This window comes from Mytilus galloprovincialis, chromosome 11 (assembly GCF_965363235.1).
Source record: "Mytilus galloprovincialis chromosome 11, xbMytGall1.hap1.1, whole genome shotgun sequence".
NCBI classification, from domain to species: domain Eukaryota; kingdom Metazoa; phylum Mollusca; class Bivalvia; order Mytilida; family Mytilidae; genus Mytilus; species Mytilus galloprovincialis.
The window spans coordinates 65,522,242-65,537,336 of record NC_134848.1 but is presented as its reverse complement, the minus strand read 5'-3'; the positions used below and the strand labels follow the sequence as shown (position 1 = coordinate 65,537,336).

The following is a 15,095-nucleotide window of genomic DNA, read 5'->3' as shown; positions in this document are numbered from 1 at the left end:
TTACTTTAATTTCCGAAATTATAAAGAATACGTTGCTGACAATCTTGATATCTATTACGTTTTTCCGCCATCTTGAAAATGGCAGCCATATTGGATTTTTCTGAGTGGGTCCATAGCTGATATCAAAGAATATACAACAAAGAACTACTGTGCAAAGTTTCATGCTTTCCTCATCAAGTGAGCAATTCTGCTCTATATCTGCACCAATCGGCCGGACTATAGGAGGAAAACACATACAATCACACATAATCTAGATAGCATATGCTTTTTTTACTACATGTTCATGTAACTTAAGTTTACTATAGAATGACATCATTCATTTTTTCTTCAAAATATTAAACACCTTTGTTAATAAATCAATGATAAAATGCATCACCTGCCACAAAGTATAATACAAGAATTTGCAATAAGAATATATGCTGGTTGTATTGACCAGGTAGTATTCCGTTATTTTGTTTAAATCTAGAAGTGCAATTGAAGACAAAAATATTCATTTTACCATACAGATGATACATACATATGTTAATTTATGTATCATTGTCATTTTGTTTAGTTTCTTTTGTTACCTTTCTGACATCGGACTCGAACTTCTTTGAACTGAGTATTAATGTGCGTATTGTTGTGTGTTTTGTTTTTTCTACATCGGCTAGAGGTATAGGGGGAGGGTTGAGATCTCAAAAACATGTTAAACCCCGCCGCATTTTTGTGATGTCCAAAGTCAGGAGCCTCCGGCCTTTGTTTGTCTTGTATGATTTTTACTTTTAGTTTCTTGTGTATATTTCGGAGTTTAGTATGACGTCCATTATCACTGAACTAGTATACATTTTTTGTTAAGGGTCCAACTTAAGCACGCCTCCAGGTGCGGGAGTTTTTCGCTGCATTGAAAACCCATTGGTGGCCTTCGGCTGTTGTCTGCTGTTTGGTCGGGTTGTTGTCTCTTCGACACATTCCCCATTTCCATTCTTAATTTGAGATGTGGTTAAAACGGAAATAGAAATCAATTTACCAATTGTGATGCTATGTAAACTCTAGTTAAAACAAAACTGTCAGGTCTATTAACTGCACAAAACGGTTATAGTGTCAAATTATCTGCAAGTTGGGACAATGAAGCACTGAACCAATTGATGTTGATGATACATGGCAATACACAGGATACCAGTTCTTGGATGGGCTCAATGTCGCCTTGCACAACTTATAAACGTATACAAATCCGTGACGTAGTTTATACTTTAATTATGACAGGAAACAGTTTAATGTCCATCTTAGACAACAAAACATATACCATAGATATTGATAAAATGTAGCCATAGAGTGTGACTTGAAGTTGGTAGGGAATTCGATGTTTTTTAGGCAATGTTGACCTTAGATAAAATTTGACTATTCTATGTTTAGGGTCCGTTTAATCATATAGCTTTGACGTTGCAGTGTATCTACGTTTCAATGGCTGTTTAATGTTAAAATTTGAGAGCACTTGATGAAGAGCAGTGTTTAATTCATTTACTAGCACTTGATCGATACCGCTGCTGGTTTATTGTTGGTTGGGGGAGGGGGTATCATCAGCTCTATTGACAATAAGTGTATGCTAACATGATGTCATATATACCAACTTTAAATTCATTGTTCTTAGATCTAGAAATTATTATGAAAATAAAGTTCCAACTCCCTATGGTATATTTGACCATAGATGATTTTGGCTATTATGCTAAGGTCCGGTTTGATATTAGCTTCAGCTATTTATGTACGTACCTCTGACATACAAACATAATGAAGATCAATCCAGAAAAAAGTGTGTCGTATGTAGGAAATTTATACGTTTTTAATTGCTTAGCTATACCACTGTTCTTACCCTTAACTTGTCGGAATGAGTTTTTGCAGTTTTGAAGTCTGTTACGAAATGACCTGTACACGTGTATTTTTTGTTTACAAGTTTCAGTTCAATTACGGCGAATTTTCTGAATACAATCCATAATGCGGTTGAATATTGTAGTCCAAATCTACTATTCAATTTTATAAGAGATAAGTATTACGCCAGTGCAGACATCGAGAGGTATGTACGTTCAGGAGGACTTTTGGTTAACATGTTCATATACTGGCTATGTATTATATTTCCACATTTTCAGGTTAAACATGAGATTAGATTTCCATAGCCCCTCAAGATATAAATGATACATATTACACTGCTTCTTTGGTTATCAATGGACACATGCAGTTTTATAGATAAAAACTAAGGTTTCTGCTCCTTTGTAGTAAAGTGTGAGCTTTTGTCCCTGTATAACAATGCATAAGTTACATTTTGAATCTCTCATTAAAAGGCTGTTATAATAACTAACACCGTTTATCATCATAAGAGTACACACGCCGTAAGATAACAATAAAACATAAGATCAATTTTACTTTCCATTTCTATTAGCGACTTTTTGTTTGGAAAAGGAAATATCTATAAAAATGTGAATAACTTTTCATTACAAGTTTGAAAATCTACGAAACGAAACACATGTTTGTTGTTGCCTTTTTATTCGTAAAATAAAATCTACTAAACATTAGAGAGTTAATATATACATTTGTTGAAACAAAGACAGTTTTTGTCAAACAATTTGATTTAATAAAATACAATATGTCAGAATTAGCCATGTGCATCTTTTATCATTGATTTTGAAATCTGTTACATTCAACTATCACTGTTATACAAAGTTAGTTTACCACAAATTAAGCAACGAAGAACATGTGGAAAGAAATTATGGTGGCCATGTTAGTCAGCTTTCTCGGAAAGTCTGAAGGTAATGTTTAACAATTAAATTTAAGACCGTTTTTTGTTTAATATATATGACCTTTTAGGAGAAAATCAGAAATAATACTGTTAAGTTCTTCTGATTAAAAAAAATGATGGTCAACACTTTCCATGTAGCGATATTTCAACAATTGCATAATTTATATGTTTGTTGTTTTTTTTAACTAAAATAATGGACACATTTTCGTATTTGTGAAGTGGTAGAGTTACATTTTTAAACATTGATCAAAATAACTCCTAATACCAAGTTTTAGGTACATTATCAAAATTGGTATTTTATGGTTGTTTAAAATATCATTTGAAAACAAAGATATTTTTAATTGAGTTATATGAACTCTTTTTATGTCGTCATAGACGGTTTGAGTAATGAAAGTCTTTCTCTTTTCTTTTTTCTTCTCAATTGATTGATGCGATTTGAACATCGGTAGACGTCTGTTGCCTCAATTTCCTCCTGATACAGCATGAACTGGGAAAGCTTGTTTCCCATGCAAATATATCAATAATCATATATCTACATGCTAGGGCAACTTGAATAATTGCTTCGTATCGAAATGCACGTATCAATGGACCCTCAATTCATTAATGAAACGACAAGATTAACGCAATATGTTTGTGGTTTGTATCTTTTAATGGTAAAAGGTCGTTAAATGATTGAACGGGTAAACCATTCCAACGTTGTTATCCATTGATAATAAACTGTACCAATGTTTTTTGTCATTTAAGGTCAATGAACACCATTTTGATGTTTGCGTCAAAACATGCAGCATCGCTTTGCATATTTTGCGATTTGAAAAGGGAAATTTTAGAGATAATTTGTCCTTGCGAATTCATTAAAATCAAACATTTCAAATCAATAATGATATCATTCGTCATAGGTATTAGTCGTATGAGCCATACATTTTCCTGACTTTCAAGGTTAAAAAAGTATGTCCAATGGGTTACACAATGTTGACCGTTGTACATCTATTTTGACATTTTTACCTGTTATATCTGTTTGTTTTTGTTCACACATCGTTGTCAATATAATGGAATTTTTGTGCGACTGTTATACAAGTTAGGGGTTTAGCTAGCCAAGAACCACGTTCGATCCACCATTTTCTACATGGGCAAATGCCTGTACTAAGACAGAAATATAACAGTTGTTAACTATTCGTCTGATGTGTTTGAGCTTTTGATTTTGCCATTTGGTTAGGAACTTTCCGTTTTGCATTTTCCTCGGAGTTCAGTATTTTTGTGATTTGACTTTTTACATATACGTTTCAGTCAATCTGTTTACATTAAAGGCGGTTTAAACTGAAGTTACTTCAAATTCTGGCGGTAAATTGAAGTGACTTGAAATTTAATTATACACAGCATTTGGTCAATATTTAGGCTACGATAACTTAGTTCATTTGAATCTCATAAGTAAAGTTTCAAATACAAGATACGTACACTAAACTGCGGGAAACAAAAGTCATCGACATTCTTAAAAGCTCACGCGTGAAGCTTAGGACCAAATAACATATTTTTTCTATTTTCTAAATTTAGACTGATTATAGTATTTGCTTGTTTTGTCTCAATTTGATGCGTAAACCCTTAAAAAAATGAATTTTAAAATGTATTCTTGTTTTGTGTTGATTCAATACTATTCAAGATTAGGGGAGGGGGATTTAGCAAATATGCGTAACTGCGCCAAATCTTGTATATGTCTGTCCAAAGTCAAAAGCCTGTAGTTGAGTTTAGTTTCTTTGTTCGTTTTGTACATAAATTATGCCGTTATTTTCCTCGTTTAAATTGTTCCTCATCTGTCATGGTTACGCTTTTACAAGCTTGCTGTGCGATATGGATTTTGTCCATTTTGTAAAGCCGTACATCATTTGGTTTCTGGTGGAAATGTTTTTCATTGGTATTTTTAGATTGACATTGATACAAGACTATTTTTTATCTTTCATCTTTCATTAGATTAAATATCACACACATGGGGCAGCTGTTACACACTCACCGTTTGGTTCGGTGCACATTTACTGTAAGAAATTTTCTACATGATCTGATCTGGAAGATTACATCATGCAAAAAAAGAAATAAAAGAACAAATATGTTTTGTGATCTTTTAATAGATTCAAAAGTTAAAAAAAAATCATCTGTACTTGAGTGAACGATTTACACTATATAAAACAAATAGATATTATTTGATATTGACTTAATAATGCAACAACATTGTTATTCTCTGTGAACATTGAACAATGATGCTTTATATAGGAATGTATTTTGCTAATAAATGAAACAAGATATGTACAGGAAACCAAAGGATGATAACTGAGCGGAGCAAACATTCACATCTTTAACAAAAAAACACATCTGTTTATTGGCTATCAGAAATGAGCAGAAATGCGAATGTCAATTACAGACAGGGCATGGACATCAAATGAAAATACTCAACACTTATGCACGTTTTGTTTTTGGTCATGTATATAAATCAGGCCGTTTGTTTTCACTTTTGAATTGTTTTATACCTGTCATTTCGGGACCTTTTATGGCTCACAATGCGGTATGGGTTTTCCCATTGTTGAAGGACATTTTCTATGTTATTTAGTCTATGAAGAAGAGTTATCTCAATGGCAATTATGCCACATCTTTTTACTTCTAAATATGTGTTGTTTTATTCAATGGCACACGATTGTTTTAAATCTTGATCTCTCTAAGATAATTTCTAACAGCTGAAACCTGCGAAAAGTTATATTTATTGCAACTTTTTGTTTTTGTTTTTGTTTCATTCTTTCTACAAACACTGTTCTTAAATTTGTCATAAAGCTTGTCTATAATTTGACTTGCACAATATACATGAAATTTTAAATGATTTTTTGAAGAAAAAAAATGATTCAAAATTATTAATTTTACAATTACAAATTATATTGTCGATAAAAAAAGCTACAAATCTTTTTCCCATAATTTACTATGACGTCAATTGTAAATCAGATGAATTCGTTTTTACAGATTAAAGTGTTTACTTTGCGGATTTTATTATAGTCCAGCTGATTCGTACATATATTTAGAAGAATTGTGGGTTTTGTGATAAAAGCATGAAACTTTACACAATTGTAGATCTATGTATGATAGCCAAAATAAGCTATGGGCCTACTTTGAAAAATTCAATATGGCGGCCATTTTAAAGATGGCTGCCAATCATGTTATGTCGGTTAACGAACGCCATGCTAAAGAATCGAATACAACGAAACCATAAGGTAAACATTTACAACGTTTCAAATGTTAATCAGTTGAAATATTTAATCCTTTCTATTCATGTTCGAATCATCGAAAAGACACGCTCGCACCCACCATCTTGATTTCGGTACGCTCTGTCTTGGTTAGTCTTTCGTTTGATGTTTAGTGGTTTTTTGACTGCAGTTTTTTCCTTCAATGTTTTTCGGCTGTCCATGTCTATTTTTTTTCGAACTCATATATCTGAATATCTGAAAGGCATCATTTCACTTTGAGTTCATGGCATGCGTAACACTACGTGTTTGTACTTACGCGAGCTACACGACGGGTGCCACATGTGGAGCAGGATCTGTTGTATTTTATATACTTCTATTTTTCTTTTGATCCTTTTCTTTATTTCTTACACGGCTTTGTCAGTTTGGTTTCGACTTATAATTTTTAATAACCCTTTTGGTATCTTTTATCTAAAAAATAATCGGAAGATACCAAGACCTTGTTGATAAATATTCCGTGTCAACTTCACAAATAATACATGGTGATCTTGATTTATAAGTTTTAGGTACTGGCTTTGATTATCATCTTTATTACGTGGTATAATGTTCTTTGATCTGTCTTTGTAAATTATTAACCTTTAACGTTTAGTACATGTTTGGTAATATTCCTTTGGCGTGACTCGGTACTTATACATCCCACCATTATATTATTGTGCTATGGTCATTTTATTTTTGTATTCTTGTCTTTCATTTTTGCTTTAGTGATTTGTCTATATGCCATTTTATTTTTCTTTGTGGACATATTTGTTTATTTTTATAATTATTCAGATTGTAACAAAATGCTAACTGCTGTAGCACTATCAAAAAGGCAAACATGATTTTTAACAACAAAAAATGACAAAGACGGATGTGACCATAAAAGGACCTTAATTAATACCCAATTATATATCTAAGGTTAACTTTTCCTGAGGGAGTTGAACTTTCTATTTTGATAAAAGTGATGATAATTATTATTAAGGAATGACTGTAATATTTTTTCTGTCTATTCGAAAGAACGTAAACAATGTAGCGGTTCATCTAAAAGTGTGCACCACATTTTTGAGGTTATATGGACTATACAGAAAAAATATTACAGTCATTCCTTGTGATTTAATTCTAAATTCCACTTTTAAGGAGTAAATCATAAAAAAAACCGTTGATGACGTCACGGACACATGACAAAATTATGTCTATAAACTGGAGACAAAAAACTTTCAGCCAAGTTGAAGACATGTTACATCCAAAAATACATTATTGATAAACAGTATACTGATAATGAGTCACCTTGTGTTTAATCAATAACATAAAAGTCGCTAAAACAAAAGTGGTCTATAGCTTCAATCCCCGAAAAGTTACAGCCCCTAAAACTATTCAAAATGGGGCGTATTTAAATTAAAAAAATGCTTAATAAACCCGAAGGTATGCTAACCTATTCAAATATACAACATTTCTATTCTAGACTTCTTTCTGAAAGTGATTGTGTACTTTATTCATCGTACTACTTATAGGTTAAAGTAAACACTATAAACTGGATTCAATTGTAGTAATATTTATATTCTAGGTTCAAGTGTAGAAAATTGTATTGCTTGCTCTGATATTGTCTTCCTGATTGATGACTCTGGTAGCATAAATGACGCCGAATTTCTCCAGATAAAAATATTTATAAAAAGTGTGGTCCAATTATTTCCAAACGTTGGACCGAATGGAGCACAGTTTGGAGCAGTTTCTTTTTCTAGTGAAGATGACCAAACAACGGAATTTGATTTAAACGACCACGGGGATGCTACAAGTGTTCTTGCTGCTATAGATTCCTTGGTAAATAATGGAACTGGCACTCATATTGGAGCAGCACTTGAGGTAAAATTATCACAAAGCAAGGGGTAGTTTCAGATAAAGGAAAAGATCACTTTAATTTTATTCACAAAAATTAGGGTTAAAGGCTGAAAGTGATAACCAACACACCCCTTTGTTTGATTATATCTCCATCATCCTTAGGAACAGTCATACTGTGAAAGCAAATGGTGCGTAATAAAAACCGAAAATAATAAAGTATGCTTTGTATAAAAGGAATATATAAAGGTATTATCAAATGGTAACTGAATCTCCCGTAGTCCTAAGCATACATTTCATTAATTGTGTTTGGAAATTTTTTCGATAACTTGTGTTCTAAACGCTCTTTACACTGGTTTGCAACGAACGTCAGTTATAAGTCTTTTGGTAACGAAACACGCGTCTTGCGAATTATATTCCTGGTATCTTTGATGGGATTATTGACCTTGCAGTCAGGTGTTATTGAGTTTATTAGTGTAGATTAGATGCCGAATTTTATACTTTTAGTTGCCCTTAATTGACCATGTATCAGAATGTCTTAACACATAGTAGGTAATCTGTAAAAAAATATGAACTCTTGAGTCTAAAGCCGATAATAGGAAAACAATCTATTTATGGCTATTGAAGTCTTCAAAAGTGGAACTAAGTATCCTAACATAAACTGGCAGTTATATTTTTATACATTTACGTCTTTTATTTGCAGAACTGCCGTTCTTTGTCAATGAATCATTAGTATACATGTTACTATTAAGTTGGCGTAATAATAAAGAGAGGATTACATAACAACTATCAATAATGAATATGTTTTAATAATATATTTTTATGTTTGATAAGTTTATTTGTGTTGAGTTAATTCATTCGAATTTTATTTCATTAGTACTTAGAGAATAACTTATTTAACATGGATGTGGACAATGGTGCAGGACGACCATGTGCAGTCGACAATAGATTTGCAATTGTAATAACTGATGGCAAAACCGTTGGCGGCACAGTTCCGAAAGCTCAAAGCTTAAAGAATGCAAATGTCAAGATCTTAGCTGTGGGTGTCGGAGATGGTGTTGATACAAGCTTGTTACAAGCTATTGCATCTGGAAACCAAAATGTCTTCCTTGTAGAAGATTTTGATACCTTCCCGTCAATTTTAGAAGGTCTAATAAGCTCAATATGCACACAAGGTATTTTCCTTTTTTCATTAAAACATTAAGTTAATGCCCTACTATCATTTTTAAGGCAATCTTATTTTCACATTTCTGTATTGTTTGTTTCTTGTCATTTTGCGTCATGTTGGATTGCTTTTGGATTTTGTTTTATCTGTTAACCTAACAATACGAAATGCCATCTACACTACTGTTAAAATAATTGTTTTTAACAGAGTACTAGTATGTATTCAAAGAATTTACCTTTTTGAAATGTCAGGTTTTTTTTTGTTGCATTTAAAGATACATTGAGCAAGATATATATAGATTCTTAAATTGGTACCAGTGGATTCTCGGATTTATTAATCGAACGTTGACGAGGGCTTTAAAATTGATAATTTAACTCTCGACTAATTAAGAATCTGTTTGTCAAATGATTATCAGATAAATCAGTCAGCTGATAAAGGTTATGGCCTTCAAAATCAGCCAATGATCTTCAGAAATCAACGGCAATCACACGTTGATTATTTTGTTTTATACAATAGATCAAGAAAACGTTAAATTGCCAAAGAATTGGAGAAATAAATATATGCCATATAACAGATACATATTGAAAATTTCATTGAGTCCACTATATTCCGTTTCAACGTTGAATCAGTTGATCAAAGTGTAGAGCTTGTGGTGTATAAATATATAACCTACAGTGAAATATATAAGTTTTCAATGAGGTGGTACTTACTTAGAAGTTATTTAGAAACTAACATTACAATACCTCATAGTTGACTGTGGATGAATTTCACTTTTCTCTAAGATTTCTTTTGGTTATGTATTTAAGAAATTATTCACCGTTGGCTTTAAAATTGGGGGTTTGGAATTTTTCAATTGTTGAAACTGCATTTCGGCCAGAAGCAAAATAGGCCATCGTGACCTATTTACTATAAGATGCAGTATGGTATTATCACTAACAGAATTGGGTTTTTTTAATGTGAAAAGTAACAGACATTCTTCATTTTGCACCTTTTTTATACACATTTAAAACATTTCAATTTTGACTATAATTGCTCTTTCAACCAATTTGACAAAACGTTGAAAATTTTTTAATAACCTTCAGTAAAACTTTTTGAATTTGACAGACAGCGGCTCTCACGGATTTTGCGGCTTTCCATGTACTCTTCATAACAAAACCTATGACCTTTGCCCTTGTGACGAAGACAATGTCAACCAAACATATAGTGTAGGAGGTAATGATACTACTGTCTTTACGGAGAATTTTGGTGGTGAAAATAAAACGGACTGGGAATGCTATACTAGAAGTGGAAGGTTTTATGTAGTACGGTGAGTAAACATTTATTCACTTGCCGGTACCAAGTTAGGAATATGACAGTTATTATTCATTCGTTCCGTTGTTGGATCAAGTCTAACGTTTGATTATGTCAGTTTTTATGGATTCCTTTTCTGGAATTTACATTAATACATTCATGTTTATCACACATGTATATGACAATGAAATCGACATACCTTTAACGTAGGTAAACGACAAAATAAAATATAACGGACATTTTTCATTCAAATATTTGAAGATATGTAAATCATATTCAATATCAGGAGATGAAACTACATGACCATGTTTCAATTACACTTTTAGACGATGTGTTGCTCATGATGTATTCGAGTACCGTTGTATGAGAGACATAATGTACAATACCAATAAAGATATAAGAGTATATTGTATGTCAGAATGGAGTAAGTCTTAATTATTAATTATAATATATAACTCTGTATAAGGCATATGATTCTGTTTTATTTTAAATGTGTAATGCACTGGGTTAGTATTGCCGTTTTGTTTTAAAAATATTTTTTGTCCAGGCACAACATGGCGTTTGCACACTGATTGAAATTGAATGGACTGTATTGTCCTACGTGGTTTTTTTTTTTGTTTGAAAGATTTGTTGAACAGTAAACATCGCAGATCAAAAACGAATCAAACTGATTTTGCAGTTTCATTTTATAATCCAAACATTTATATTCATGACAATATTTATATTACAAAAGCTCAGAGCAGTACTGTAGTCGAAATGTTGAACACAGCTAATTTAATAATTTATATTACACAAAACCGCTGTGGACACTAAAACAATACACCATATCGCTATTTAATCCATTCCGAAAACAAAATTCTTCAAACAACTTCTTTAGGGTCAAATGCTGTAAAAAAAAGTCATCAGCAATGAGCTGAGCGATGAAAATTTGGAAGGTGAACATTTTAAAATTTTGATAGTTTATGCAGCAATTTTAAGTAATTAAACATGCTCTATTTGATGTGCTTACGATGGTTTAAGCATGCCTGTATCAGAAGATGTATGTACAATATATCGTTTGAACAAGGCCCCAGATAGCTTCAACTGGTTTGAAAACAGTTGTGTAATTTTAGAACCTATCCGGTTTGGCAAAAAATATCGATAAGGTGTATAGACCTCATCCTAAACTAAAGCATCGATCAGGCTTATAATATATTACACACAACAGCTATGGACACTAAAACAATAGACCTCATTCTAAACTCACGTTATGCTATTGATATTATAGGTTAGTATATTTTTACACGATTTAAAATATTATGCGTTTTATCTTTTAGCATCATTTGAAGGTAATCCTTCTCTGTGTGATGTCTGTGATGGATCGGCATTTGACAAAGACAAAGCATTGATTATCAAAGGTAAATATAAAAATAAGAATATAGTGAATGAGGGTCAGAATGGAGTTCACAGAATATAGAATAATTGGAAATAAGTGCAGAATAGACGCAAAAAAAAAAATAAAAATTACAAAAAAGAGAAGTAGACATAAAAAGAGAATAGAAAATAATTGGGGGCTAAATTCTAAAGAATAAAGAAAAATGGTCTAAGACCATATGAAATATATAAAAAAAAAAAAAAAAAAACGAAGGACCCCACATCCAGACCCTCTGATATGATTGCAAATAATACATTTCCTCTTTGTGTCATAGGTGCATGAATATAGTAAAGCTTCGATACATGGGTAACTGCATCTACAGCTATTCGCGAATAAAAAAATAACATAATTTAAAAGAACAAAAATAAGGACAATGTGACATTTTATATTAACACTATTACTTATATTCCGACTACATAAGTAAACTGCATCATTTCTCTTTTAGAGCAAAGTGAGGGTAAGTTGAATTCATTTTAATACTTATCTAACTAGAAAGGGTATACACTAATATTGAGTAAACAGAACTAAAATATATAGACGAGACAATGTTAACTGTAGCTTCCCATGTATTTTATCCTAACACACAACTGCTCATATCCATGCATTAAAATAAATTCTAGTATACAGAATAGAGACTTACGGGCCAAGCAATGAAAAGAGAAAAATGCGCAAACGAAAGGATTAGACAATTACCTTGCAAGTGTATTAATCTAATGAGTAAAAATGATAAATATGCCATAAAATACATAACATAGAAATACCCCCACAAACATCTAGGCCCTAATTTATTGCATAGATATTATGAAAACGATTTTTTTTTTCATTTTTATTTCGTAGAATGTGGAATTAGTAAGTATAATTTGTTCATTTATTTGCTTTCCCTTTTGTACTGAGTTTTAGTAAATTATCTATAGAAGCTATGATACTCCAATGTCTGTAGTCAGGGGACTAGACCAGTTGTTTTTCACTTATACCATTGATTGATAGCGTTTGAATTTTAAAAATTTATGAACTTCTCCTTTGTTGAATTTGAGTTCAGTATTTTTGTTATACTTTCTACTATATTTGTCACGGAGCCTATGTGCTTTTTCATTTTTCGTACACAAAATTTATCGAGATAAAGTGTATTCATCAAAAAGTGCGAAGGATGATTTTGATAAAATAATGTATTTGAAAAGACACTGAATTACATTTCTGCTAATATACCATAAATTCCAATCATGTGGCTATCATGTTAAGCATGTAATGAATTAATTTCGTTAAAAAACTCAAGATATCTTTTAGTTATTTTCGCAAATTTGTTAAATTAATCATTCGGTCAAAAACTATTGAATTGATTCTGATCTACTTGAAGTGCTATGTTTCATGTTTCTGTTAAATGTCTTATGCCAGTTACATAACACTGACTTTACAATATGGTAAAAAATCAAATCTGTTTTATTTCAGTTGTTCTCGAATCTGGATGTAAGTATACTTATCTGGATTAATTTTTACGATTTTCATTTTTTTCTTTATTATGATTACTATTGTATTATTATTCGTTTTTCTCACGTTTATAACGATTCTTGACGTTAGGTTTGCCTTCTATACATTGTACTAAAATTGAGAGTGGAAATGGGGAATGTGTCAAAGAGACAACAACCCGACTAAAGAGCAGAAAACTGCCCATGGTCTGGACCAAACCAAGGAGCATGTCGTGAAACATTCGATCTTTGCTTTTTCTTTTTTTTTTGTCTTCAAATTAGCATACAATTCTAACAAAGGTCTGAACTTTACCCTGTATTTAATTTATGTGTTGAGGATCAGTTAATGTTATTGCCTTTGTCAAATAGTAAATCTGTATCTATCTTTCTTAATTGTTCCTGATATCATGGCCAAACATGTTCGGCTACATTTCATAATTATGCTTTATTTTTCAGTCTGTGGATGTGCTCTACCTACTATATGTCCAGTAACTAACAACGTTACACAGACACAGTGTGACGCCTGTGAGAGTTCCGAAGGCAATGACGATGGCCTTTGCTGCTCGTAATCTGCATAACGTACAACTTGATCTAATTGATCGATCAAACTAATCTAAAAGCAAATTAGCAACTTTTGAATAAAGATTTTGCATTGTTTTTTTGTTATAGTTTTGTATGACATTTATACAATTGCAGCTCATTTTTGTTTTATAATAGAAAGAAAAACAAAGAATATGGGGTATTCATCCATGACACAAAATCAGTATATGTACAGCAAAAGCACAAAAAAGCATAGAAACACCGCTTTTATTGCAGTTCTTCATTTAAAATTCACAATGAGACCTTCAATAGCGAACAAAAACTACCCTCACTGCAAGTTAAAGACGCCGCCTAGCACCGGTCTGAACCGGTTATGTCTGCATTTTACATTTTAATAATAAAAAAAATGATTGCTATTGAGACAATTTTCAATCAGAGACCATATAAGAGACGTGAATGTAATCATCAATAGGTTTATATGCAATCTTATATGTTCGAATATTACTTTAAAGCAGTGTAGAATTCATTTAAGTTTGTGTCAAATTTTGAAAGGAGTTAGATTTTACATTTAACAGATAACAGGATTCATCGAAAATGATAGACAGTACAAAAGACCACACTTACCGCCGACACTACCACATCCGAAAATAATAGACAGTAACACAGACCAAACTAACCGCCAACACTTACATCTCCGAAAATAATAGACAGTGCAACAGACCACACTAAACACCAACACTTGCATCTCCGAAAATAATAGCAGTACAGCAGACCGCATTAACCAGAATCACTTACATCTCCGAAAATAATAGACAGTACAGCAAACCGCACTAACCACCAACACTTACATCTCCGAAAATACTAGACAGTACAACAGACCGCATTAACCACCAACACTAACATTTACGAAAATAATAGAAAGTACAACAGACCACACTAACCACCAACACTTATATCTCCAAAAATAATAGACAGTACAACAGACCACACTAACTTCTAACACTTACATCTCCGAATATAATAGAAAGTACAATATAAAACACTCACCACCAACACCTATATCTCCGAAAATAATAGACAGTTCAAAAGACCACACTAACCACCAACACAAACATCTCCGAAAATACGTACAAAAAGAGATGAGCAATACATAGTCAAGATAGTTTAATTGGTCTAAGCCTCTACATGTGGTGGGTTAAAACCAATTTGACATGCACACAAATCTTCCCCTTTACATATCTCAAATATAAGTCGTAGAATTTAAACAAACAGCAACACTTTTCGTCGTTTTTATATTTTTTTGCAATGGCTTTGTCAATAGATAAAAGAAGATGTGGTATGAGTGCCAATGAGACAACTCTCCATCCAAGTCACA

The 15,095-nt window shown here is 32.1% G+C and overlaps 1 protein-coding gene across 1 annotated transcript; it reads left to right on the top strand.

Moving 5' to 3' along the window:
• Window positions 1-2,678: 2,678 nt before the first annotated feature.
• On the top strand, window positions 2,679-13,749 carry LOC143050861 (matrilin-1-like). Its single transcript, XM_076223965.1, has 8 exons — window positions 2,679-2,777; window positions 7,580-7,875; window positions 8,726-9,023; window positions 10,118-10,319; window positions 10,630-10,727; window positions 11,620-11,700; window positions 12,163-12,174; window positions 13,637-13,749. The coding sequence occupies exons 1-8, from the start codon at window positions 2,723-2,725 to the stop codon at window positions 13,747-13,749; spliced, it is 1,155 nt and encodes a 384-aa protein (XP_076080080.1). The 5' UTR covers window positions 2,679-2,722.
• Window positions 13,750-15,095: the final 1,346 nt, after the last annotated feature.

Bases quoted from the DNA above. Each gene is read 5' to 3' on its own strand.
- LOC143050861 (XM_076223965.1), top strand. From the start codon at position 2,723: ATGTGGAAAGAAATTATGGTGGCCATGTTAGTCAGCTTTCTCGGAAAG. The intron at 10,320-10,629 runs GTGAGTAAACAT...TTACACTTTTAG, and splicing joins GGAAGGTTTTATGTAGTACG to ACGATGTGTTGCTCATGATG. The intron at 10,728-11,619 runs GTAAGTCTTAAT...TTTATCTTTTAG, and splicing joins ATATTGTATGTCAGAATGGA to CATCATTTGAAGGTAATCCT.